The 27,552-nt window shown below is 42.8% G+C and overlaps 1 protein-coding gene across 1 annotated transcript in view; it reads right to left on the bottom strand.

Moving 5' to 3' along the window:
* The window catches only part of USP10 (ubiquitin specific peptidase 10), a 75,372-nt gene that overhangs the window by 19,723 nt on the left and 28,097 nt on the right, over positions 1–27,552 (bottom strand). Inside the window, exons 2-4 of the mRNA XM_032389746.1 lie at positions 20,646–20,714; positions 13,643–13,703; positions 8,211–9,251 (exon numbers count right to left, since the gene is read on the bottom strand). Coding sequence (XP_032245637.1) covers positions 8,211–9,251; positions 13,643–13,703; positions 20,646–20,714 — 1,171 coding nt within the window. The remainder of the gene's footprint in view (positions 1–8,210; positions 9,252–13,642; positions 13,704–20,645; positions 20,715–27,552) is intronic.

Raw genomic sequence — 27,552 nt, forward strand, 5'->3', positions numbered from 1 at the left:
GTACCAGCCATGTCTAAGGGACAGGCCAAAAAGAACCTGTACCATCTAGAAGGACAAGGCAGTTTGAATTCGTAGTGGAGGTGGAAGCAGGTTCTAGGGCTCCAAAGAGGGAAGCGCAGAGTGGAGCCGCCGGAAGCAGGCCCGAGTGAGACAGGATGGGGTCACGAAGAGGCTCCCAGGACTGTGGGAGGGAGGGAGCCGGGAAGGGCAGACTCACCACAGTTTATGGTGGGGAAGACAGGAAACAGCAACCTCAATTTCTTCTGATGATAGGGAAAGAGCAACAGCTTCTAGGGTAGGGGTAGGGGCAAAAACGTGGGGAGGGGGTAGTTTAGGGACAGTAATCCCTGTTTAGTACAGACACTGAAGGAAAATGGAAAGAAAATAACCAGGAACTGAAATATAAGGTCTGAAACTTCCCTCCCATGTTAACTGTCTCAACAGATTCAAATACATGTTTATAGCTGGTCAAAAGTACTTTGAATTAGTATCTTATGAAATAATAAAAAAAATAACTTATGACAAGGCCAACTCCACTCTCAAGAGGGAAAGAGGTGCAAAAATAGGAAGAACTAACTGCCCTAAGCTCCACAGGAAAACGCATCTCCTCTTAGGTTTGTTCCTGAGCTACATGCCCACAATGACGTGCACACCTGCAGGGTGAAACCCTCAGGCCTATGCAATCAGAGAATATATCCCATTTAAAACTAACCAGTAGCTGACTTCTTTCCATCATTTATCTGGGAAGCAGCGTGTACTGGTTGGACAGAAACCTTTAGTTTCTACATCAACCCTTCCCTTGAAGCAATACCAGCTCCTGGCCATTGTTTTGGGTTCACTTATTTTAAGAAACAGGCAGGAAAAAAGCAGTTTCACTGTTTGGCTTCTACAATCTTAAACTCAAGTCTCTGAGCATCACCTAGTGGTTTGCTCAATAACTGCAAGTAGCAAAACATTCCAAATAGCCATCTATCCACAAAATGAACAAGGTCAAAAGTCAGACACATAATGTGGAGCAAAATGACACTCAGGACATTTATCAGAGAATGTACTGAACTAGCTTCAAGTCTTTAACATTCTTTAAAAGAGCCTCTGGTACAGGGGTGCCTGGTGGGTCAGTTAAGCGTCTGCCTTTGGCTCAGGTCATGATTCTGGAGTCCCAGGATTGAGTCCTGCAGCGGACTCCCCACTCAGAACGGAGTCTGCTTCTCCCTCTGACCCTCCCCCCTCTCATGCTCTCTCACTCTCTCTCAAATAAATAAATAAATATTTTTAAAATAAAATAAAATAAATAAACAAAAGAGCCTCTGGTACAGGGACGCCTGGCGGCTCAGTCGGTTGAGCGGCCAACTCTTGATTTCACTTCTGGTCGTGATCTCGGGGTCCTGGGGATCGAACCCCGCTTTGGGCTCTCTGCGCTCAGTGAGGAGTCTGCTTGAGATTTTCTTTCTCCCTCTGGTCCTCCCCCTGTTCACTCACTCACTCAGTGCTCTCGCTCTAAAATAAATCTTTTAAAAAAGAGCCTCTGGTGTAATAGTCATAAGTTTGTAGATTAATATCTTTAAAGACTCAGAACATGCAGAGAAGAAACACTGAACAATCTAGATTTTCCTTAATCATAATGCTGCTATTCTAGAAAAACCTTCTCTACACGGGCAAGTCTTACATAAGCTACAACAGAGTACCACTGTCGGGAGTGTCTTCCAGCTAGCCTAAACACCACTCTCAAAGTAGGACGGACGGAGCAGAATGGAAGCAGCCTTCCCTGAAGGCACCTAGAGCTGGACGCGGCCTTCCTCCCCGGCAGCAGGCACCATGCACTCCACCTTGTACCAGAGGTGCGCAGCTCCTTCCAGACAACTCCCTCACACTGCTCATGCTCTGCTGAGTCCTCCCTGGCCAGGTAACAGAACTTCCAGGCCTTCTTTGTCCCAGCCTCATCCTGCCGTCCCAAGGTTCCAGCAGATCTCCTACTGGCCCCTGGACCCCAAAGCCCTCTGCAAAGATTACTGCTCTTTCTGCTACTAAGAGCAGACATCTGTGCCTGCCCTATCTTATTCTTTAGACGACACTCATGACAAGGCCAATTATTACTCACTGACCGAGATAGTGGGTGGCCTACACAAAGTACTTATTAAGAGTGCGGGGGGTGCATTAAACATCTGGAGACTAAAGTTGTTGGTTATGGTAAATGACTCCATTCGAGCTTATTAGAAATGACCCAGTGGACTTTGAAAGTCATTCTATCACATTGTTCACAAAGCCTCCAGGTACCCCATGAAGGAGACAAGAGCCCAGGAAGACAAACCAGACAACCAGAGTTCAAAGACTGGCTCTGCCACTTCATTTTGCAACCTGGAACGGAAGACCTCTCTCCTCCCTTACAACAGAGCCAGCAAACCACACCATGCCCGGCTGCAGTGAAGACATGAAATAATGTAATAGGTGTGTAGAACACCTAGCAGGACGGCCAGCTCATCACTGGCACTGATAATCCTTATTAGAAAATGAAGAACTGGGGCACGAGGGTGGCTCAGTTGGTTAAGCATCCAGCTCTTGATTTTCAGCTCAGGTCATGATCTCAGGGTCCTGGGATCGAGCCCCATATTGAACCCCACGTCAGGCTCCGCACTCAGGGTGGAGTCAGCTTGAGGATTTCTCCCCTGCTCCCTCTGCCCCTCCCCGCCACTCACTCTCACGGGCTCCCCCCCCAACAATAAATAAATCAGGGGCGCCTGGGTGGCTCAGTCGTTAAGCATCTGCCTTCGGCTCAGGTCATGATCTCAGGTTCCTGGGATCAAGCCCCGCATCGGGCTCCCTGCTCAGCAGAAAGCCTGCTTCTCCCTCTCCCACTCCCCCTGCTTGTGGAGTTCCCTCTCTCGCTGTGTCTCTGTCAAATAAATAAAATCTTTAAAAATCAATCAATCAATCAATCTAGGGGAAAAAACCGATGTAGATGGGAAAAGAAAGAGAAAGAAAACTTATGGGAAACTTTAAGTGAACCAACCGTTTTCAGTACTCTAATAAGTTAAATTACTTAAAATTAAGTGTTGAACATTTTGTGAATATATATAGTTCTATTTCAAAAGACATAAAAGCTTGTAAAAAACACCTTGTCTAGGATTTTCTCTTAAGAAACAAATACCGAAACAATGTCAAGTTTTGGTTTTGTAACATAGCGTATATTGGGCCTTTCCCCCTCAAGAATTTCAGTAACCATAAACTGAGCCAGACACCAACGTTTGACAAAGTATGTCAGTGTACTCCCTCCTCTTCTCCCGCCTAGTGAAACACACACGCGCGCACGCGCATGTACTGATAATCCTTATTCTTGTCCACAGTCACCTGTCATTATTACCGAATCCTACTGCTGTAATTCAAGTCAATTACTCTGGACTTGCAGACAAGCCAGTAGGATAACTGCTTTTAATGTTTTGGTGTAACTCTTGGCTCCAGTTCCATTTACTATTGTATTCCTATCCTGAAGTCCAACAAGCACTGTAATTACTGAGGTCAAAAGCATCAAGGCCAGGCAGGGCGCTGCCAAAGGACAGAAGGCAGGGCACTTCCTGAGCTTGAGGCTCGAAGACTGACGGGTGCTGCGAAGTAATCACTGCTGGTTCTCTATCTCACCTTCTTCTGGGACAAAAAATCAGAGGTTGACTGTAATAACAAACTTCTCCAGAGGCCTTTCCAATTCATTACTGTCCACGTAACTTCCTACTTAGATCCACTGAGACGGCAACCTCAGGGAGGACGGCCTCCTGAACCCACCCTCTCACAGGGCTGGTGGGGCTGCCCAAAACAGTATAACCAGAGTGGCACAGAAGGCCAGAACGACTCCATAGCACATGAAAGGTACAAAACTGAAACTGGTGTCTTCACTTCTGTAACAGTTTAAACATTAGATGGCTGGATTAAAATTCAACTTTCTTATGAAATCTGCCGACGGACAGAAGACCTTGAGTGGTTAAACAGCCTTTCTCATAGTTCAAGACATACACAGTAGCTCACGTATGTTGCCACAAATCATTCCCATGAAATGATTTACAAACTCAGTGGCAACACTTGCACTGTGAACTTTTAAGTCAATATAAGGCAGGATTATTTTTACACGTACTTTACGCATCAAATTTTGTTTTCCTAAAATTGGATGTAGAGGTCACATTACCATTTAAGTTCTATGAAAATACAAGGTAAGAACTCTCCTTGATTCTTAAGGCCAAGTAAGTGGCCTGTAGTCAACATTCTGATGCTGCTGACCTGCTTTTCTGTCCCCTTCCTCAACTACCCAGAACACCCTGCAAGTGTTTCTGTTTTCCTCGTTACATCACTTGGGAAGAACACGTGCTAGCTAGCTTGGTTACCTAATCAGGTGGAGGACAGCAAAGTAACCAATAAGTACCGCTGTCTATTGGCTATAAATCAACGTATGCTTTATAAGTGGAGGGGCCTCAATTCAGTTCTAGAAGACAGAGACATCATAAATACCAGCAAGAATATATACACACTGAATCAGATAGGGACTGAACTCTCCACCCACAGGCATGGATTCCTACAAACAGGTCCTATACCTTTTCAGCTTAGGGTATGCTACATTATCACTACTTTTGCTATTTTGGACAATTTGAAAAGGAAATGAAAAATATTTAAGAAAACATTTACCAAAGAAGACGTTAAGTATAAATATAAGCCACCAAAGATGATCAATCACAAGGTATGTATTTGTTTACATTTAAAATAAATATGGACACAGGAATTCATTTTTCTGAGCAGATCCAACTTGTAATGATTTTGTTGCTCTCTAGGAACAAATCTTAAGATATAAAACCGTGCAAAATCATATATTAAATAGGTTTTGACTAAAACTCGTAATAAATGGTATGACTAGGTGTTTCAATTTCCTCACAGAAAAGATTTTTTTAGAGCTGTCAAAGACCTCAGTTTACTTCATTCTCTTTCCACTGAAATTGTAACTCGTTTTATGTGGGCCTTCAACCTAGTCCTTCTCCTTGCCCACCATTATTTCCACTCCTTTAAAACAAAATACATGGATGCAAGATTTTAAAAGCAAAACATAAAATACAAAATAGCTCTATTTGTGATTGGAAAGCATTTGATACAATTTAGGTTTGGGATATGACAAATGTTTCTTAGTAAAAACCCAGGAAAAGGTAAACGTTCATCACAAAGACATGTGTGCTTCATCGCAAGGTCACATGCGTTGCCCCGGCTCTGGGCGCCGGCAATCCCTGTGCTACTTGCGTTCGTCACACTTACTCTCGAACGTGGACAAATCTAATATTTTGCAACCACTTTCAAATACAAACTACTAAGATTTTCAAGTTTCTTGTTCTCACCTCCTGGTTCAGTTGTTCCTACTGAAAAGTGGAAAATGCTCCCTCTCAGAATGCCAATAACCACTCGCTGAAACAAGGACCCCTCTGCAACCCCATGCAGGCTTGTGTCGGTTCCCACTTCCTGCGGGGCTGGGGAAGGCACTCAGCACCTCAGGACAAGTGCTCTTCCCTTCCAACTCCTTAAATCAGAGTTTACACTTAAGAAGAAACAGCCAGTGGAGCAAAACGGTGACAGTCTAAACCAAGAAAGTAAAAGCAGAACCCGCTAAAGTAATGGATAAACAGTTACAAGTAATCACGAGCTGGCTGTATTTCCGTTCAAAATGCCTTATATGGTGTTCTTATTCTTTGTTTACAGTTGGTGTGTCCTATTTTGTATTTCACTGGTAGTTATACAAAAATTAGTTGGCATTTATGAAGCACAGACTTAATGATAGGGCAGAGAACGCAGAAATGTGGACATCCAAAATAAATGAATGTGGGCTTAAAAAAAAAATCAACTGTGGATATTGATATTATTCTAAGAATTCAAAAAAAAGTAAACTTGATGTCTGAAATGCTCCCTCCCTCTTTTCCCCATAGTTAATAAATATAATAACAACCATAAAAATTACTCTCTTAATAGAACCAGTTAGATGCTTATGCTAATTCTAGGATAACCAACATCAATCAAGAGATCTTTTAATGGAACTAGCATCTCACACAGTTCAGTGCTGTTTAAAACAAGTGAGTCTACACTTAAAAGCATGCTCATTCAAGGGAAGTTTGTGGTAGTGGATCTTACTTCTAACAAACTGAATATAGTTCATCATTTTTATAAAGTAAACCTCTACGTAGGAGAATATGACAAAGGGGAAAACTTCCAAGCAGCACCATTTTACCTAAGCTGTGTGTAATCCCAAGAGTCATTTAGTGTCGGCGCCGCTGCTGCGTGGTTTTATAGGAAGCAGCACTCAAAACCGTCAGCAGCTACGTTCCAGATTTCTAAGGCTCCGTAAAAAGGCTCAAAAGAATGAAGTATTTTAAAAAGAACTACAGTTTTGCTCAGATAAGTAAAACATCTTCTTAACTGGACTAATCACAGGATTAAGGAAATAAACCTGCTGGGGAGGCCCTGCCTCAACTCACAAATACTTGGACTGTGCCCAGCAATGCTCTCCCCCGCCCCCATACAAGTAGCTAAGAGCCTCCACAGCAGGTTACCTGCAAGTTAACAGCAGATGTGAGCAGGTGAGATTTTAACAAACGTACAACACAGCAAACTATGTATCAAACTACATTTAAAGTCATAGGATTAAAATGTTTCAAAACATTTAAAATGAAGTTTTTCTTATTTTAAATAAAGATTGAGAAAATTTCCTAGAAATGGGAGGTTTTTAGGAACAGAAGTATAACGCTTTCATAACTTTGAACTTAGAAAGCACATTTTTAAAAACATCCCACTAATGCATTTCTCATATAGAGTTTAAAAATAAAACTTTTAACATACCGATCTATACGAAGGTTTACACTGTCTTATCCTGACTGTGACAGCTTTCTCTTGCAATGAATACATTCCAGAAGTTATAATAAAGAAACCACCTAACTTTAAAATATATAAATATAAAGCCCAAAATGACTGGCCTACCAATTATCTTCTCATTTCAAGAGAACTCGAGACACCAAGATTATTCAAAAGGATGTGTTGATGGAACTGTGACCATTCATAAAAGGGTGTGTATTGTGCAACTTGCTACTGGAACTGATCCTCATCCTGGGAACAGATGCTGTCAGGTGCTCCAAATGTTAAATCAGTACGTTTCACATAAAGCCTAAATGAGACAGCTTATTTTAATTCAGCTAATGAGGCAAGAATCTGAAGAGCTTGCTGCTGAACTTCTTGGTATGGGGAAACCTGAAGAAATACTCTGGTTTCTGAGACATGTATACAGGTACACAGTCCCTGCGTTTCTGACTTCCTAGTTTAACTCAGAAACAACTGCAGATTATGCAGCTGTTTTTACTGAAATCTGCCCTCCTCCTGAGCCTGAGCACTCAAAACAAAGCATAAACTTTGGCTTAAATTGTTGCAGTTTTTCTTTTCCTGTCAACAGCTAACCTTGGTGTTCTACAACTGAGTAAAATCCATTTACTCAATCCAAAACAGGCAATAATAAGAAAAAAACCCAAATGCCTTCTTACATCCTCAGAAATACAGAACAGAAACAGCGCAAAGTGAGTCCAACTCAAGGATTACAAAGCAAAGGTGAACAACAGCTGTGACACGGATAGGACAAGGGCATTCAGCCCCTCGCTGGAGCAGAATTACTGGATCAAAAAGCAAGCACGTGGGGGCGCCTGGGTGGCTCAGTTGGTTGAGCGACTGCCTTCGGCTCAGGTCATGATCCTGGAGTCCCTGGATCGAGTCCCGCATCGGGCTCCCTGCTCAGCAGGGAGTCTGCTTCTCCCTCTGACCCTCCCCCCTCTCATGTGCTCTCTCTGTCTCATTCTCTCTCTCTCTCTCAAATAAATAAATAAAATCTTTAAAAAAAAAAAAAAAAAAAAAAGCAAGCACGTGGAAATGCACTCTGTCAACAGAGAAGAACTGGTAATAGACATGGAGTGTTCACTTAACATAAAGGTATGAGCCCCCCAACCCACCCGCATTGTGCGGAAGTATCATTTTACTTCTAGACAGAAAGCATTTAAGGCATAGACGGTCTTGAGAAATCCCTATGAGCACACAGGTCACCTACCACTGCTCTGGGTAACAATCCAGCACACAGTTTTATCAGCCCAGACAGCCTCAAACTTACTCAACAGGAGCAGAGATCTGCTCCCACCTGCACTTTCAACTCTTCTGAACTATACCTGCAATCTTTATGGCTACAGGATCCTCTGAAACTGGAACAAGCCCTTCTTTGACTTCAATCTGCTTTTCAGAGACCAGGGGAGATGTGGCAGGAGGGGAATACTTAGTTTCCACAGAAGCCACGGGCAAGGAGGAAGAGGGCTTAGAATCATGAAAAAGACTGGCCCATGACTTAGGCTGGCTAGCAGGAGCGGTGCCTGCCGCAGAGGCCGGGGCGTCGGCAGCAAGGGAAGCGCTCTCGGCTTTAGCTGGGTCCGAGTCCGTGCTTTCCACAGTGTGCAACTCGACTCCATTGGCAGCTGAGCCCTCACCGGAGGATTCAAGTATTTGTCCATTAGCAACTCCAAGGTTTTCAGTAGTATGAGTTCCCATGTAAGGCTGAGCCACCGCTGTCCTCAACAGGCTGTCCCTGCCAGTCTCTGCAGGGAGGCAGGACTGTTCCAGGTCAGCCCCGTGGCAGCCCTCGGGCTGCCCTGCAGTCCTCGCATCGCCGTCGAGGGCTCCGGGGAAAGGCCCACCAGGCACAGCGTCACTGACGAAGTCCATGGAATCCTGAAGGCTGTTAAAAGTCCTGCGTGTCCCCGACAGGGGCACATCGCCCACTAACTCTGCATCCTCTGAGCCTACGCTGTTTGGGACTGCTGGATTGGCATGGCCATTGACCAGGGCTTCTGTGGGAATACCACCCTCACCACCATCCTTCAAGTAACTGTAATATCCTGGGGGACGTTTTTTCTTCTTTTTACGCTCCCTTTGTCCAAGACCACCCGCGACACCATCACTTTCTAAAACTTCCACCTCTGCGCTCGAACTGCCATCCAGGGCAAGAGCAGAGCCTGGGTACTGGCAGTCAACAGAGCTGTAGGTCACTTCTTTATCTAGGTCATCAGGGGTCTTTTTGGAAGTTGTGCAACTGAGAATAAATTCAGGGGCCTGAGGATTCAATGTGCTTGAAATACTGTAGTTGGGAGTTCTCGGCAAAGTGTCATTGGGTTCAATTACTTCATTAACGCCAAATTCAATTCTCTGATATTCTTGTCCTGTTTAGAAAGAAAATGATCAGTAAATATGGCATTAGTTAAGAACACAGCTACACAAACTATAAGAGTCTCAATAATTATTTTCTTTTTGAAGCTAAAACCTTAAAGTCTTCTAATTAACACAGCTATGCCATTTCATTTCTGTGACAAATAATTTGCCAAAAATAAGTAATGACTATAAAACCGTATTTAATGTTAGAGCTATGAAAACCAGAAACCGGTATTCATTTTCCACTCTCAGGGTAGCTTAGGGAGACTTTCAGAAGGTAGAAATTTAAATTAAATTATAATAAAAAGCAAATAATATTTTGCCTAAAAACACCCCTCAATGAAATCTGACTTTATTGGCTTACTTTCTGAGACTAGGGTATAGGTATTTTGGACAACTTAAAAAGAAAATCATGACGACTAACTTAGGGATTTAAAGTCACTGCTATATTTATGGCTTCCCTAATTAGTGTAATTTAGTAATTCAGAAAGTATGCACTATGCCAAGAGTTCATCCTCTCTATAAAAGTGCTCTTCAGAGGCATGCTCTCAAATTCTCCATCTCCTGACCTCCTCCACTGACAACCTTATCTGCAGTCTGCAGACAGCCTTGCATGAATGCACGTAAATGTGCCCTAAATGAACTCATAGTGGATCAACTCCAAGGCTGGTGACAATACTTCTAAAAATACCAAAGGACAATTAGGACTGCAAACTTTTAAAAATTTCTTTGGAACCCTCCGATACTTCCTGTCAACTGGCTGGCAGGAGTATAGACCATCTATACATTCTACCCATCCCAAAATGTACATTTTTTTCATAGCTCACATTTCTGAAATTAGGTTAAGTTGTAGAATCAGCTGCATCTTTCAACAGACGTCAAGCATCAGTGTCATCTTATATCTGATGAAACAGTTATAAACTCTGAAGTTAAGGAAAGGACACATGCCTTTTCATTTATCCGTAATGCATAATTGAAGATCTCTCCGAATCTAGCACAAGAGGCCAACTTCTTCTCAAGGCAAGTATTTAAAAAAAAAAAAAAAAAAAAAAAGCATACTACCACAAGGACTGTGCTCTACTACAAGTAACTTAATATTTTTCACCTTGGAAGTTTTTCAACAAGCAGCCCCTAAGAGAGGCCCGTTATATGCAAGTTAGTTGGGGACAGGGACGCCACCAGTCTCCTAACTCTTCATCTGCTTTGTGATCACACCTGGGAGGCGGGGGGAACACCTTCCCAACAACAAAAAGTTCCTGAAAAAGAAATACTAATGATGGCTATACCTCACAGCACATTTTCGTATAAAGTCACCAATATAAGCATTTGAATCCTTTGGCCTCTGAGCACTGGTCTTTTTTTCCTTATTTTGAAAACAATCACCAAAGAGAAATTAATTTCTCTATTATCACACCTAAGAGTAAACTGTCCACTTTGACTTGAGGCATCGCCTACTCCGTGACACCTCGAGGCTGCAATGCTACTACACGGACTGACACGGATGCACGTGAGGAAATGAACGCTCCACGGGGGGAGGCTCCCCTTCGGAGACTGTAGTGCGCAATGTGAAATCAAAACAGACGTGCGCTGTGGCCTGCAGCCTGTGCAAGAGTTTAATTATTTCCAACAGACACAGTGCCTTCCACATTTCAATCCTTACTCTTATCATATCACAGAATATTCTAGAACGTGATAGGACATTACGGAACCATTTCAATATACTAAGTTTGTTACCAAAACATTCACCCCGTAGCGGGTCTGACTGTACCACTGAAGGGCAGAGAGTCCTACCCAGAACAATTCCTCTTCTTATCCACAACACGTCTCACGGACACATGTGCACACTGCACTGCACAGAGGAGGAGTCAGCACGGAGCCCAGTCTGTGGGCTGAAGGAGTGGTGAAGCCTGCAAACCCAGGCTTGAAACAACACAGTCGATGCATCGAGTGAATGGGGCCTCCGTGCTCAGGCCACGCAGACAGTGGGTTGTTGGGAGAAGGAAAACTAGCTCAAATAAAACAATGCCATCCCAACACAGCACTCTGCCAAGCGTGCTCCTGCAGCGCCCAGGGTGCTGGACAGGCCCCACAGTCTGCATGCTCGGGGGCCCCCAGAGACTGTCATGCCCTCCATATCTGAGAACTGCTGCTTAAGTGGCCTCCTCAGCTGATTTCTCCAATTAAGAGAGCACCTAGCGCACCTAGCTGTGTGCAAAGTGCTTATTATCACAGAGGGCACAAAGATTAGTATGGCAAAGTCCCTGCCTCACGGAGTGACAGTGACTAGTAGAAAAACACCTCAGACTGAAGCTGACAGTGCAGAGGAAGGGCAAGATAAGGCCTCAACAGCTTTACAGAAAGAATGCTTCCAGATACAGAAAAGAACAACCAATTTCAGTCAGAAGCTACAGAGAAGTCAGTGGAACTGGCAGGACTGCCGGCGGGTGGGGGGGGGCGGGAATAGAGGCTATTTCCAGCTCTAGGATCAGACTAAAAAAAAGCAGAGGTACAGAAGGCACGCCATGATGAGGAGCCCCTGCAAAGAGCTTGCTGTAGCTGCCTATGGTGGGAGGTAGAACAAACCATCCTAAATCATTCATCCAGAAACACACTGAAGGTCTACAACATTCCAGATACTATAGTGCACAGCTGCTGAGCACACAGAAATGGATGATTATGATCCCTGCCACCCACAGCCGAACTCTGTCCAAAGAGGGAGGCAGATTCATTACTGGACGGCAGGACAGGCACTGTAAAAGAAAGAAACGTCACAGAAGCACAAGAGAACAGAAAAGGCCCCAGAGAAATGGGCCTTTAAGCTGGCCTGTCACTACCAGCGTGAGCAGGTGGCAAGATCCCAGCTGTGTTTTGGCAGATTAAAAGATGGACTTGAGAGGAGAGACAATGGAGAGAAGGAGCCACAAAGCAGGAACTAAGCAGACAGGACAGCCTAGGAGGAGTGGTGCGGTGTGAGGAAGGGAAGGAGAGGAGCTGGAGGAGCATCCAATCTGCAGCCCGGGCCCCGGGGAGGATGGTGAGGCCATGAACCGAACAAGAAAGAAAGGAGTAACACGAAAGGGGAAAGAACAAAACATTTTAAAGCACTGAGCAGACATCCGTAGCATGCTTACTATGTGCAAAGTACTTGGGAGAGAGAAATCCGACAGACTCAGAACCCAGCTGCTCTGAAGGATGGGCAGCCAGGCAGGGCGTCTGGACCCCTCCAGCTCACTCCATTTCACTCTTGTCCTGAGCCACCATTAGAACTGCTCTTTCTTTTTCTTTTTCTTTTTTTTTAAAGATTATTTATCTATTTGACAGAGAGAGAGAGTGCGAGCACACAAGCAGGGGGAGCGGCAGGCAAAGGGAGAGGGAGAAGTAGGCTTCCCCACTGATCAGGGAGCCCGATGTGGGACTCGATCCCAGGACCCCAGGATCATGACCTGAGCCGAAAGCAGATGCTTAACTGACCGAGCCACCCAGGTGCCCCTAGAACTGCTCTTTCCCTCAGGCTCCCAGATCACGGTTTCCCACAAACTGCTAAGAATGTTAGATACTATCAGCTCTCTAATTATACTGTACGTAAGAAGTCTGGACACGTTCTTCAAGGTTTATGTTTAAATTATAAAGAAAACCCCAATCACAGGTCTGACCATGCTAATGAAACAGGGAACCAGGCCCCTGGCTCTCAAAGCAAAGGGTTAGCATCTGCTTCTCCAAGGCCAGCAAGGGCCTTTAATGATCCAAACCGTACATTGGGCCACAGAGATCGGACCTGCGCCCCGGCAACCTGCAGTAACCAAACAACCCGCCATTACTCAACCATGCAAAATCACTGCATCTCAGTAAGCACTGTCCCCAGTAATGAGCTCTATGTCTGTGACAGAGACCAAAAGTAACAGACTGGGAAGTGAAAAGGTCCTCTGACTTCCCGAGAGCATTAAGTGACAGACTATGACATAAATGTAAACTGCAGAACAGATCTGAGCTGTCACTGAGCCGTGCAAAGAACACATTCTCAGAGAATCACCAGCTCTGGGCCCAGGAGCCTCGACAACCAGAAGAAAGGCCACTGGAGAACTTTTACAAAAAGCACTGGCTACAAAAGACACACGGGTGCCATTGAGAATGGTCAAGAAAAAACAGGATCAAACAACTATTTCCTTAACTAAACCTTGAACATCTGACACTCCGAAGCACAGAATATACTTCATTAATCAAAATGGTTCAGAGATTAAACATGCTATAGTTTATAGCAAAAACCTCAAGCAGTAAGAGAGTGTTTATTCGACAGGTATGAACCAGCAGAAAAACATGATTTCCAAAGAGCCCCCCCCCCCGCCCCCGCCCGCACACATGGTCCGACAGCACGTCAGGGAGATGGAGGAGAGAAGCAGCTTACCGTCGGGTAGTTCGCCTGGAGCTTGTGTGCCGCACAGAACTGCTCCACTGTATGGAGGGAGCTGCACAGGGAAGTGGGAAACAAATTTTAATTCAACAAAATGTTAGAACCCAACCCATTCTTTTTCATTAAAACTCTTTATCCAACTTTTCTCATGACATTTTTTAAACAAAATAACATACATTGAGACAGTAAAATTAAATCACCTTCATTTAAGATAAAAATACCACAGGAATTGTTTTAAATACTGTCATTAAGATCCAAAAATGAGGCAAAAAATAAAAATAAAAAAGATTCCAATAGACATGTAAGTCAACTACAATAAAATGCCACGATAAACCCTTAGTTTCGTAGGACGTGAGAGACTGCCCACAGAGACCACAGCCACTGCTCTGGGCCACTAACAGAGGTCTTAGTGACCGCATGCATGTCACCCTCGCAGCACTGCATGTCCGCACAGCAGGGCAGGCCAGGACCAGGCCCCCGGGAAGAGTGCAGAGAGCCCACAGAGAAGTCTGGGAACCACGGCTCCCTTTTTACCACAGTGCCTTATGTAAATGAATTAATGGCTGAAATCACATTCCTTGTTTGGAAGAGAGAAAGCAAAATGGCAAGTATCTGACCTCTTTGTAAAAACCAGGAAGGTATTATGAATATCCCAAATTTTTCTTCTTCCTAGCCATCCTGTAATATTTAAGAACTGGAAATGTTTCAAACGGACACATTGGGGATGAGAAAGTTCAGGATGGAAGAGATAAGGTAAGCGGACTTAAAAGAGAGAACAAAAGAACAAAGCAATGACATCCTAACACAGCACTTCCCCAAGTGTGCCCCCCGCAACACCCGGGGTTCCCAAATGGGCCCCGCAGGGTGCAACGCTCAAGGGCCCCGGCAATTCTCAGGCCGGCCACTGCCTGAGAACTGCTGCGGAAAGGGCCTCCTCAGCTGATTGCTCTAATTAACTCTTAGCAAGTTGATTCAATGATCACAGTAAGGAAGTTCTCTCCCCCACGGAATGAATGACAAGTAAGAACCTAAGGAAACAAAGGGCAGTTCAAAACGAACTGAAGGCTTGCAGGACCTGAGAGCTGCACGTTTGTCCACTGGGGGGCGCCCAGGGATCATCACGCTGACACAAAAGAAGCCATTCTGAGTGCTGGCCAACGGCTACACCGGGCCTTGCACCTGCAGCACAAAGATCAGTCAAACGCGCGCACACGGTGCTCCAGCATTTACCGCTGGCACAGACACATGGAGCAAAGAAGGTGCATCTGAGAACCAATCAGGTTCATGTCCCCCTGCAGTCACAAAAGAAGTTTAGCAAACTCCCAGATACAGAATACCTTTTCTTTTTCTATCAGTGACATCAGGGTGCCCCCTGGTGATGGAAATCTATACATAAACTGTGAGGCACTAAAAGTGCTTGTTTTTCTAATCATGCTGTAGTTACACAAAATGTGGTTCAGTGGTAGAGACAGGACCTGAAAACAGACACCCCACCCCAGCAGACCCCACGGCAACACTGCATTTTCTGTTCGTGTTTACAACACTTATTCAGAGTTACTAAGCTGGTAAGAAGGTAACCGTGGGAATTAGTGCTATGATGAGTTCAGGTACAAAAGGGTGTGTGTGTATCTTTTTTACTCTATAGGCACATGGCACCTTTAATTCAACAAACCTCTGTCACTTATGAGATACCCCCTAGTCTGTGGTAAATGTGTATTTATTACAGACAGCAGGATGAAATTGTAAGAATTGCTCAAAGTTCTCTCCTTAACTATATGGCTACTTAAAAGAACATTAAATTATAAAATCAAAGCAAAAAAAAAAATCTCACACATGAATTCAAGGTGAGCAATGTAAAAAACTGAAATCTAGTTATATTAGATACAAAGTCAAATCAACTTGGTCTAAAAACAGTGCTACCATCTTGTGAAGTCAGTACTCAGGCCCTTTGATTATGAAGGTAATATTTTAAACAAATACTGTATGATATCCCTATCTTTGGAATCTAACAAAAAACAAAACACAAAAACTCAAATCAAAAAAACAAAGAGTGCATGGCACCAGCAAAGGCTCAGGAAGGGGGCGGGGGAGCCGCAGGGTCAGGACTGACACTTGCAACCAGCAGATAAACACGTCCCGGGGCTCTAATACACAGTACGGGGATTACAGACAGCACACCTTATTATAAACTTCAAGCATGCTGAGAAGCCAGACTTTAATTGTTCCCACCACTAAATGAAATGGCAGCTAAGGCTACAACAGCAATCTTGCAATAGAAACGTATCAAATCAGTACGGCGTACACCTTAAATTTACAGGATTTTATATGTCAATTATATTTCATAAAATAAAATGAAACGTTTTAAAGTCTTTTTGGCACCGCCACTATTTGTTCTACTGTCTAAAAGACCCTCATGAACCTTAAATCTCTCCTTTGAAATCCCACGAAAAGGGGTGCCTGGGTGGCTCAGTTGTTAAGCATCTGCCTTTGGCTCAGGTCATGATCCCGGGGTCCTGTGGGGCTCCCTGCTCCGCGGGAAGCCTGCTTCTCCCTCTCCCACTCCCCCTGCTTGTGTTCCCTCTCTCCTGTCTCTCTCTGTCAAATAAATAAATAAAATCCTAAAAAAAAAAAAAGAAAAGAAAAGAAAGAAAAGAAATCCCACGAAGACACCAAACCACCAAGAATAACAGCGCACCCGCAGCTGAACCATGCTATCCTGGGCTTGTGTGTTCAGCAACACATTAAAGTGTGCATGTGTTGTCTCAAATGTTGAGTTCTGGAAGTCTCAAGAACAATGAGCATTCTTTCTTTATTTCTGAACACTAATGACATGATTATGACTGGGGTTCAAAACATGCTTATTCAATAAACTGACTATTTTTTCCATTTGGAGAAATTCACCTTTAAATCACAATGGCTTATAAACTACAGCACAGCTTTAGAAAAGATATGTTACCTTCAAATTTATACTAACATTTAGGATCACACACAGAAATCAGCTGAGGTTGTTTCTTCTGATTCTGTCAAACTGCTGACCTATCCGGCCTGTGGCAAGCTTTCAAACAGGCAAACTAAAACAGAGTCCAAAACTCAGCTGAGAGGATCAGTGCTTTAGCTGAAAGGTAGAATGTTTTTACATTTTAACACCTGCTGTTTCTCAAACTTTATCAGTTCTGAGCCCCAAGTAGAGAAAAAATGTTGTACCAAGTTCCTAGCAGCCAAAGAAGTATATGGACACCAGGGAGGGGTTCTGGTTCGTGCCAGGGGCACAGGGCAGGGGAGCGCTGGTTGGGGCTGCAGTCATTTTCAGTGCAAGATAAAAGGCGCAGCCACATGTTGCAGTTCGGGGCAGAGAACATCACGCTCACACCCACTGATCCAGCCACACATCACCCCATGAAACAGTCTGTGTCCCATGTGATTATATTATTAGATACTCCAGACTCCTAAATTATAATAATTACAATACTGAGAAAGATAGCTTGGCCCAGTCACGTTAATTTGCCTGCATTTCCCTTTTGCAGGTTACTGGACCGACCATATGTGTTTTTGATAGACAACATCTGTCAATGCATTCTCAAAAGCAAAAATACAGAAGACCCCAAAATAAGCAAGACTTAGATTTCTGGCTATAATTCATTCTGATAAGACAGAGCCATTATTTCTGCAATAAAAAGTTTGACATAACTTTACCACCAACACCCGTATCTGCTACATTTGTTACCCACTAGGTATTCCACCATACCCTAATGATTTCCCAAATTTCTGTGAGGTAAGTAAACATTCTCCATGTTCTCATTTAAGAAAGCACAATGCAATGGAGGAACTGCCCAAGACTGCCCAGCCTGCTTATGTAGCAGAGTGAGGAAGGAGCCCAGCTTCTTCAGACTTAAATATGGTACCTTTTCCACTTTCACATCACAGGAAAACCCAAGGTTTAATTCTGACACTTACTTTCAAACAAGCACTTACAAACCCACACAAATGCACACACTTGAGAAAAGTTTTTGTAAAACACACAAGTTGGGCTTTATCATTTTTTAAAACCATAACTGCAAAGAGCACAGTCTATCCTCTTCCTGGCAGGTGCCTCTGTATCTTACCATGATTCGAAGACAGAAATGATTTAAAATTCAAACCATTAGAAGAGTATATAGAGTAGAACTTCAGTTAACACTAATGCTTGGGAAATACGGGATCTGGTTATGCTTTGCCTAATTAACTATTGTTGTTTTTTTGTTTTTGTTTTTTTTGGTCAGGAAACACTAAACTTCAAGCCTTATTCTACAGAATCTAAAATGCACAGATAACATTTTATTGCCTTAGGAAATACATCATACAATTTCGCTTCATGGTTTCCTGGCTCATATCTTTATATTCCTTAAAATCCTAACTGTTACCATCAATGAACGCAAAACAGACAGAGATGGCATGGAACTCGATTTACTAGTTTTTTAAAATAAAACCTGATACAAGCTTTGTCTTCTTTGATTTCCTCCCTTTTCCTAAAATGAAAGAGGAGAAACCAATAAATCTCTCTCTCGTCTGTGCAGCTGAAGTAACGCTTTCAACACGCTGTCATTTAATCCTTCCTCCACAGCTCCAGAAAGAGTTTAGAGTTCCAGAAGCCAAGGTAAAGCAGGAAGGACCGGCCAAGGCCACATGCAACGCTGGCCCTGTGGCTCCAAATCTAAGGAGTCAGCCTCTCCTGCTCCTCTCCTGAGAAATAAAAGAACTCCGTGCAAAAACACTTCACATGCGTGCAAACCTACCATGGACATTAAGGGATCTAAGTGGCTGGTTAGGTCTCATTAAAGTTAAGTTCGGTTTTACTTGATTCGCACCTACTCCCGAGCCCCCCGCCCTTTCTCCTCTTCAATGCAATTTCAACAGTTTTCACATTTACAATACGAATATGAACAAATGTTCCAGGTAAGCTTTTATTAAACTAAAACGGATACCATTACTCACATAGAGAGTGGACATAAAAGAAGACCTGAATGGAAAAATACACCAAAATCATGTTTAGGAAAACTAGCATAGAGATTCTAATTCTCCTATAAATTAACCCATACTTTTAACACAATTCCAACTGAAATTTCAATAGGATTTTTCATGAAACTTGACATGCTGCTCATAAATTCCCAAGGAAGAGTTGAGGATGAAGGAGAATCAAAATACTTCTGAATAAGTATAAGAGGGTATGTGCCCTCCCAGAAGATGGATTATAGAGTTGCAGCCATTAAAACAAGTGCTAACGATAGATAAAAGCAGGGGGCCACAGCCACAGGGCACTGCGACTAATGGCCCAGCGCTCAGCGGCACACTGGGACCACTCACTCCTGCCCTGAGAGAACACAAGTCAGAGCCCCACCCCACAGACAGCAGAGTCCATTCCAACTGCATACCCACTACAGTGAAAACAAAACCTTAAAGCTTTTAGAAGAAAACCAGTGTCTTTATTACCTCAGAGAAAGGAAATATTTCTTAAAGACATTTACAAACCATGAGGAAAAAAGCCAATACATTTGGCATTAAAGTTAAAAACGTACTTCCCTTATGCAGCGAAAGAAATAAAAGTGCATCATATATGAAGTTTAAAAGCCCTCATGCTAGAAAAAGATACCTGTAACATGCAAAACCAAAGATTATTAATTATATAAGCAGTAAGAAAAAGATAAGCCACTTAATAAAAAAATGTGGATGGGGAGATAGGGTTAATTTACGGAAGTGGAAATCTGTATCGTCAGCAGGCACATGCAATGAAACAGTTCTCAAGTCTGTCACCCGGGAATTGTAAATTAAAACAATGAGAATCCATTCATACCCATCAGACTAACAAAAATTTTAAGTAAGCCTATACTGAGAATAAGCAACAATTTTTTTCTTCAAATGAGATGATGAGAACACTCATGCACTGCTCATGGAGATGCAGACTGCTAAACCGCTTCGAAGGCAGATCAGCAGTCTCCAGTAAAACTACAGATGCTTACTCCTTGCAGGCTGAGCAGTTCCATTCCGAGGGCCATATCCTGGAGAAACCCATAGAGGCACGTAAAATATGTTTATTGCAACATTTTTTAACAGTGTACAAACTAAAGACCTAAATGGTCCTCGAGAGGAAAAAAGCCAAATGAGCTGTGACAGCTGTCGATAGCTGTTCTATCAGCAGTACTTAGCAATTAAAATTGAGGAACAAAAAACAAAACATAAGAGCATAGATAAATGTAAAGAATATGTTAGTATGAAATAAACAAACTTCAAAATGATGAATATACAGTTGACCCTTGAACAACATGGGTTTCAACTGTGCAGGTCCACTTCACAGGCAGATTTATTTCTATAAATACAGTACAGTACTATAAATGTATTTTCTCTTCCTTATTATTTTCCTAATATTTTCTTTTCTCTAGATTACTTTATTCTAAGAATAACTACGTAATACTTTTAACACACAAAATGTGCTAATCAACTGTTCATATTATCAGTAAGGCTTCTGGTCATCAGTAGGCTATTAGTAGTTAAGTTTTGGGGGAATCAAAAATTATACACAGATTTTCAAATGAACTGGAGCTGGCGCTCCTAACCCCTGCGTTGTTCAAGAGTCAACTTCAGTATGAAACCATTTATCATTTAAACCACATAAAACATGATGTTACTATCTGCTGATAACCATGTATGTAGTAAAAGGTGAAAACCATAGTCAGTAAACAATACCAATTCAGCAGAGTTGTTACTTCTGCGGAGGGAGAGGAATGAGATGGAAGAGGGGTACAAAGGAGGCTTCAACTGTATCTGTGATGTTTTGCTATTTATAAATATAGCAAAATGTTAGTATCAGTCAAATCTCGTTGGTGGGTTTGGGCATTTCTCCTGTTAGTCCCTGTACTTTTCTGTACATTGGATTTATCAAAAAAGCATAAATTTAAAAAATCAAAACTAAAATATAGCCATTAATTATATCTACACATATACTCAATAAAATGTTCTGTCTTACCTCAACTGAAGAGCGAGGAGTCACAAAGAACTGATTGAATTCATCAGGGCTAAAATCTCCAAAAATATACTGGAAAAGAAAAAAAAAAAGTCACTGATCACATAAAATATACAATTTATATACTTTCAGGGAAAATGCCACATATTATGCCAATCCTATGAAATATGTAGGCCAGAAGCCCCACGACCCTTTCTTAATTAAACAAATCAAGGGTCTGCAAAATGGAGATTTCCAATTACAAACAAGAAAATACTACTTAGCCTTTTCCATAAATTGTCAGAGAACACTGAAATCGATAAAGCTTATTTTGAAACTGGCCAACTGTGTACACCAAATGTGTACGCAGAGTCCTGCCTGAAGAACTTTCTGGCGCACAGACACCGCGAGGTGTCCCATTTCCCGTTCCGCTGACTCATTCACTACCTCCATCTCAGTGCTCTCGGCCCCACGCACTACTGGAAAGCAGAAAACGTGCTGCACATGGGAAGATAGAGTAATCCAAAAAGAGAAAAATGTTAATGATCCTGATGAACGATCTTTAAGATATGTATGTACCTTTTTATCCCGAAATTTCATTTAAACATGATGTATAGATAAACATATTATTGAACAGAAAGAGTCTAGTTGTAAACCCTCACTTCCCAGAATTCTGAATATTGACTTTCTGGAAAAACAACTGGTTCAACTGCATGGAAGCAAGTTTGGCAAGTGCCTAGCAGTTCATATTCTCCCTGGAGCTTTAAAAACTAAGTCATTGACAAGAATCAGTATGACTAGATTTCTACAGCAGAGAACCGCTCACTAAATTATTCATTCATCTAATCAATAATTATTTAGAGCCTACTAATGCCATGCACCATGATCAGTACTGGGGATAAAAATGGAAAGCAGAGTTGTGGCTCCTCTGCTCAAATGGGGCTGAGTAACCTGCAGGGAAATGTACAAGCATGTGATTCAAAAATAACCAGTAACTACATATTACATATTTGGATAATGCCTATTATTATCGTAAATGTGAATAAATGACAACTCTCACAGCCTATTAGTAAGATTGCACCAGGGACTGCCTGGGTGGTACAGTCAGTTATGTGGCCGACTCCTGATTTCAGCTCAGGTCATGATCTCAGGGTCCTAGGATCGAGCCCCAGGTTGGGCTCCCAGCTCAGCGGGGAGTCACTTGGGATTCTCCCTCTCCCCCTCTGTGTGCACACTCTCTCTCTCTCTCAAATAAATCTTTAAAAAAAAAAATTCACTGATATTTCTTTTAAGTTTTTTTTATTTACTTATTAATTTTATAGAGAGTGTGCAAGTGTGAGCAGGGGGAGGAGCAGAAGGGGAGGGGAGAGAGGGGAGAGAATCTCAAGCAGACTCCCCGATGAACACAGAGCCCTACGGGGGTTTGATCTCAGGACCCTGAGATCATAACCTAAGCCTAAACCAAGAGTCAGACACTCAATGACTCAGCTGCCCAGGTGCCCCAACACACGAATATTTCAAGGGAAAATACTGCTGGAGGGCTCTTTGGCAATAGCTAGCAACACTGCAAATATGTATTAAAAACAGGAACACCATCACATAATACTCATATATACTCGTAAAAATCCACAAGGAAACTGTCCATTGATAGTAACGGTGAAAATAAGCAGAGTCCCAAAACAATTTAGAAATCGTCTGCAATACTTTCACTGTGAACTCAGACCCTCTTATCATTTCCAACACCAGGGAACAAAGCCTGTATTAAGTGTGGTCAGTGTAATAGCAAGCTACGGAAGGGACGGTATCCTTCAGTGAAAGGGAAGCGGAAGGAAGGGTGGGGTGAAGAAACGACATGGCTGACCCGCCTTCCTTTACAGCCCCGCTGCAGAGATCTCGAAGTCTACATACACAACTTCAAAATTCACTCAGCAGGAAAGGAAAAGACAAGCCATAAACTGGGAGAAAATATTCCCAACAATACCAAATGCTGACGAGGATAAGGAAGGACGGAAACTTTCTGCATGGCTGACACAGATGCAGAACGGTACAGCCGCTTTGGGAAAGAGTTTGGCAGTTTACTACCAAGTTATCCCACACCCACTCACTCACCCAAGAGAAAGAAAGACCTATGTCCATGAAAAAACCTGTATGCTGATGTTTACAGCAGCTCTATTCATAATCACTAAAAACCACCCAAATGTCCATCAAGAGGTGAATGTGGTACATCTATAAAAAGAAATGCTACTCAACGGCTCTCAAAAGCGTCACCGCTAAGGGAAAGAAGTCCGACTACAAAAAGCTACATGTGGTATAGTTACATTTATGTAACATTCTATAGCAAAACCATAAGGACAGAAAACAGATCAGTGGCTGTCAAAGGTTGGGGAAGGGCTGATCAAAAAGAGGCACAAGAAAACTTTTCGGGGTGATGAAATATTCACAGGGGAAGCCTGTTGGAAAAACAGTAACCATCTTAATTGCCAAGGAAACACACAACCCGCTAAAACACTAATGATTTCAGTCCCCATACAGGAATGGACATGGGAGGACAATGAATGAAGAGAATTACTCTTAAAAATGAGTCAACGCAGCAAAGACAGGAAAAAGAAGAGAAAGCAAAGAAATTCTAATCTGTATCCTTCCAGAAATTCTGGCCGATGAAATAAACCCAGATAGCCATGACAAAGGAGCTAGGAGGGGCACCTGGCTGGCTCAGTCGGAAGAGCATGCTACTCTTGATCTCAGGGTTGTGAGTTTGAGCTGTGTTGGGCATAGAGCCTACTTATTTAAAAAAGGGTGGGGGAGAGTGTTATCAGAGAACAAGGAAGTGTTCGTGCACATCAGAAAGTTATTCAATTTAAATTACTAAATTTAAAAACTCAGCAGAAGGTCTTAACAGCAGACTCAACAAAACTATAAAGCAATGAAGCAATGTTTTTAAATTTCCAAGAAAAAGGTATTACCTCTGTAGAATTCTTACGCATTTTGTTTGTTTTCATAGAACTCTATTCTACAGTTAAGATTACTCCTCAAATACAAAAGAGAAATAATTCTCTGACATCCACACACCTTTCTGTTGGGGGATGGGTGCTTAAGAATTCCAGAAAATGAATTCAAGAGATACAAGAGTTGTAAACAAAGAAGCAGGACCCAAGAAACTGCTGATACTGCAGCTGTGAAGTCCAATGCGGATAGTAAGAGTCATGAAACTGGATTCCTGGTGCTTAACTTAATATAAATAGTAAAAACATCCATTTTATCTTCTCTTACAAAGAAGGACCCCTATTTTATTTCAGAATGTGAAGAAGACATATAAGGATGAGAACTGGAAGGTTCGACAGGATCATTAGGGTATTTTCTTGAGGCATATTTTCTTCCTGGGTCTGAAAATAAAAACAAAACGCTCAATTAAATGACACTTCTAAGTACACATTCTTATTTCGGTTCACATACAATCTAAAGTCTTAAAAATAGAAATATGGGTAGCGCAGTAAGAGAACTAAAATTCTGGACTATTTAATAATACCGTGTCAATAAAGAGGACGCGCAACTCCCAGTATGACCTGTGAGCGCCATGTCCCCGCACCAGGCGGCTGGGAGCAGCCTCACCGCCAACCACGGCAATGCTCAGAAAGGTTCCAAGGAAAAACGTTCTGTTACTTTCAGTCTTACTGTTTTTACTGCTTTATTCATTATTTATTTATTTTAGGAGAGGGAGAGAGAGACAGAGACAGAGAGACAGAGAGAGAGAGAGAGAGAGAGAGAGACAGAGACAGAGAGAGAGAGAGAGAGAGTCCCAAGCAGGCTCCATGCCCACCGCAGAGCCCAATACAGGGCTCGATCTCATGACCCCAAGATCATGACCTGAGCTGAAATCAGGAGTTAGATGCTCAACCAACTGAGCCACCCAGTGGCTTTCTTTATTTTTAAAGTATTATTTGAGGATGCCGGCACCTGGGTGGCTCAGAGGGTGAAGCATCTGCCTTCGGCTGGGGTCATGGCCTCAGGGTCCTAGGACAGAGACCCTGCATCGGGCTCCCTGCTCTGTGGGGAGTCTGCTTCTCCCTCTCTCTCTCTGCTTGCTCTCTCTCTTTCGTTCTCTCGAGTAAATAAATACAATCTTTAAAAAAAATTTTTTTAAATAAAGTATTATTTGAATAATTTTCAGGCTGCCCGTGTGGCTCAGTCGGTTAAGCATCTGCCTTAGGCTCAGGTCATGATCCCAAGGTCCTGGGATCGTGAGTTCCGAGTCAGGCTCCTTGCTCAGCAGGGAAGCCTGCTTCTCCCTCTGCCTGTCACACCCCCTGCTCTCTCTCTCTGACAAATGGATAAATAAAATCTTCAGGAAAAAAAAAAAGAAAGAAAACTTTCCCATAGATTTTAAATGTGTTTTTATTTTTTTAAGATGTATTTTATATAGAGTGCAGGAGGAGGGGAAGAGAGAATCCTCAAGCAGACACCCCACTGAGCAAGAAAAGCCCATCGCAGGGCTCGATCCTAGGACCCTGAGATCATGACCTGAGCTGAAATCAAGAGTCAGATGCTCAACCAATGGAGCCACCCAGACGCCCCCTAAATGTGTTTTTATTACAACTTCATGCCAATCATTTCTCTACCAGATGCATGCCCTCAATCTGATCACAAATCTAACCGGAGAAAAATGTGGAAGAGCTTGCTGTACAGGTGGGGAGAAAATCTCCGAAGAGAACACTGCGGCTATAAAAGGGAAGAAAAGCCGGAGCCCGAGGGAAAGCCAAGTGGAGGCAGTGCAACCATACCAGATTCCTAGTGTGTCTCTCGTCAGAAGTCTTACTTCTGAACCATATAAATAACCTACCTATTCAAAAAATTACTTCAGAAATCACTATACCACTATTCAAAGATACCCATTTTGCAGAGAAATTACAAGCCGGCACCTAAATTTGGGCCTGTGTTCGTTTCAAGACCTCACTGACAACAGATTAGGACTTGATGAAAACATTTAATCTAAAAAAGCCGTCGTAAGCAACTGCTAACTATCAACTATGCAACACTAAAATATCACTTAGCACTCAACAAATGGCTAGCTGGGCCTGCGGTTACCGCAATGGGATCTCCTGAACGCCAGCTCGCACGCGTCAACAAACAAGGCCATCAAAGGACCCGTGAATCACATCCTCCAGCCACAATCAGACCGATTTTCAACCCTTCAAATGCACGAGTCTTTGAAAGTGAGCGGCTACACCTCCACAGTATCAGTGGTCGTTTCAGCTGTGTGACCAAGATGACGGAGGGGACTGCTGGGAAGTCGGCGCCAAAGGACGGCGGGGCTTGTGCAAGGTGCTCACCTCCCCGGGGAGCTCGGTTAGGATTTGCTTCCTACAGAATGAGCATTCCCCTTATGTTCATGGCAGAGAAACGACCCAGATCTTCTTCCTATGTGTCTGTACGTACATACTGCTTATGCAAATGCAATGGAGGAACAGTGCAGGAGGGAGCTCAGTCTCACAGATCAGCAGAGCTCAAGCCCCTGGGCTCTCAGGCAAGGGAAAGCTTCCTGAAAGCCAATTCCCACCCTTCGCAGTGCATGCAACAAAACAGACAATTCTTTCTTTCTAGGCACGGTAACGAATGCCTCTTTGGTAACCATTCAAATGTTCACTTGGAACGATTTAACAAAATATCCCATAAAAATTCTGAGGCTATGACATCATTTCAGTGTTTAAAAAAATCATCTACATCATTCAAAACCGACTACAGGAAGCATTACCACAAATAAGCATTTATTATCCACACTGTTCCAGAAAGGCAAATAGGAGAGTTGCTTATAAAATAAAAGTTCAAATTAAAAAAACATAAATTCAATGGGAGAGAAAAAAATGTATATTTTTAATATCCTGGGGCTCCTGGGTGGTTCAGTCATTAGGCGTCTGCCTTCGGCTCAGGTCATGATCCCGGGGTCCTGGGATCGAGCCCCGCATTGGGGTCCTGGGATCGAGCCCCGCATCGGGCTCCCTGCTCCGCAGGAAGCCTGCTTCTCCCTCTCCCACTCCCCCTGCTTGTGTTCCCTCTCTCGCTGTCTCTGTCAAATAAATAAATAAAATCTTTAAAAAAAAATTTTTTTTTAAATATCCTGATAAAAACTACAAAGACAAAGGCCAAATATTTATTCAAGAGCAAATCCCAGTGCATGGACATAGAATATGCTGCCCTGCATCCTACTGACAAGTATTTAGCTAAATATGCTTTACTTTATTTACAATAAAGTAAAATAAAGGTCAATGCTTGCATAAAAAGTATAATTTCACCAAAGGCTGAAGCCACACAGTGTTATGACACTGAAGCGTCTGTCACAGAAGTTCAGGACAGCCAATTGCCACTACGCATTTAGGTTCTACCACCTTCTTCTCCAAAAGCCTGCTTAATTTTCACTCGCAAATTATTCTAGGTGTTTGGCAAAATGAAGAATGTGACCAAACAGAGAGGGGCAGGATTATGTTCTTCAAAAAAGTCAGTTACGAAAGACTGTAGAAACGTCCCGGATGACAAGCTAAAGAGACACGACAAGTAAACGCAGCGCCTGACCCCAGACTGGATCCCGTCCTGGAGGGAAATGCTATATAGGAGATTATTAGGTCAATTGACAAAATTAGAATATGGACAGTAGGTTATAAAAAGTACTGCACCAGTGTAGATTTACGAAAGTGGTAACTGACTTACTGTGGTTATGTAAGAGAATATTCCTATTCTTAGGAAATACATTCAAGCGTATGGGGGTAAAAGATCATGGTGCATAATCTCTCAAATCTTAGAGGGTGGAGGAAAAAGTATGTGTCCACGTGTGTGTGCAAAGTTTGGGAATATGTGTGTATGCAAAGAGAGAACTCAAGCATACACCAATGATTAAGCAAAGGGGGTTAAATCTTAACTGGTCAATCTGGGTAAAGGAGTA

The sequence above is a fragment of the Phoca vitulina genome, unplaced genomic scaffold (genome assembly GCF_004348235.1).
Source record: "Phoca vitulina isolate PV1807 unplaced genomic scaffold, GSC_HSeal_1.0 scaffold56, whole genome shotgun sequence".
Taxonomy (NCBI): Eukaryota; Metazoa; Chordata; class Mammalia; order Carnivora; family Phocidae; genus Phoca; species Phoca vitulina.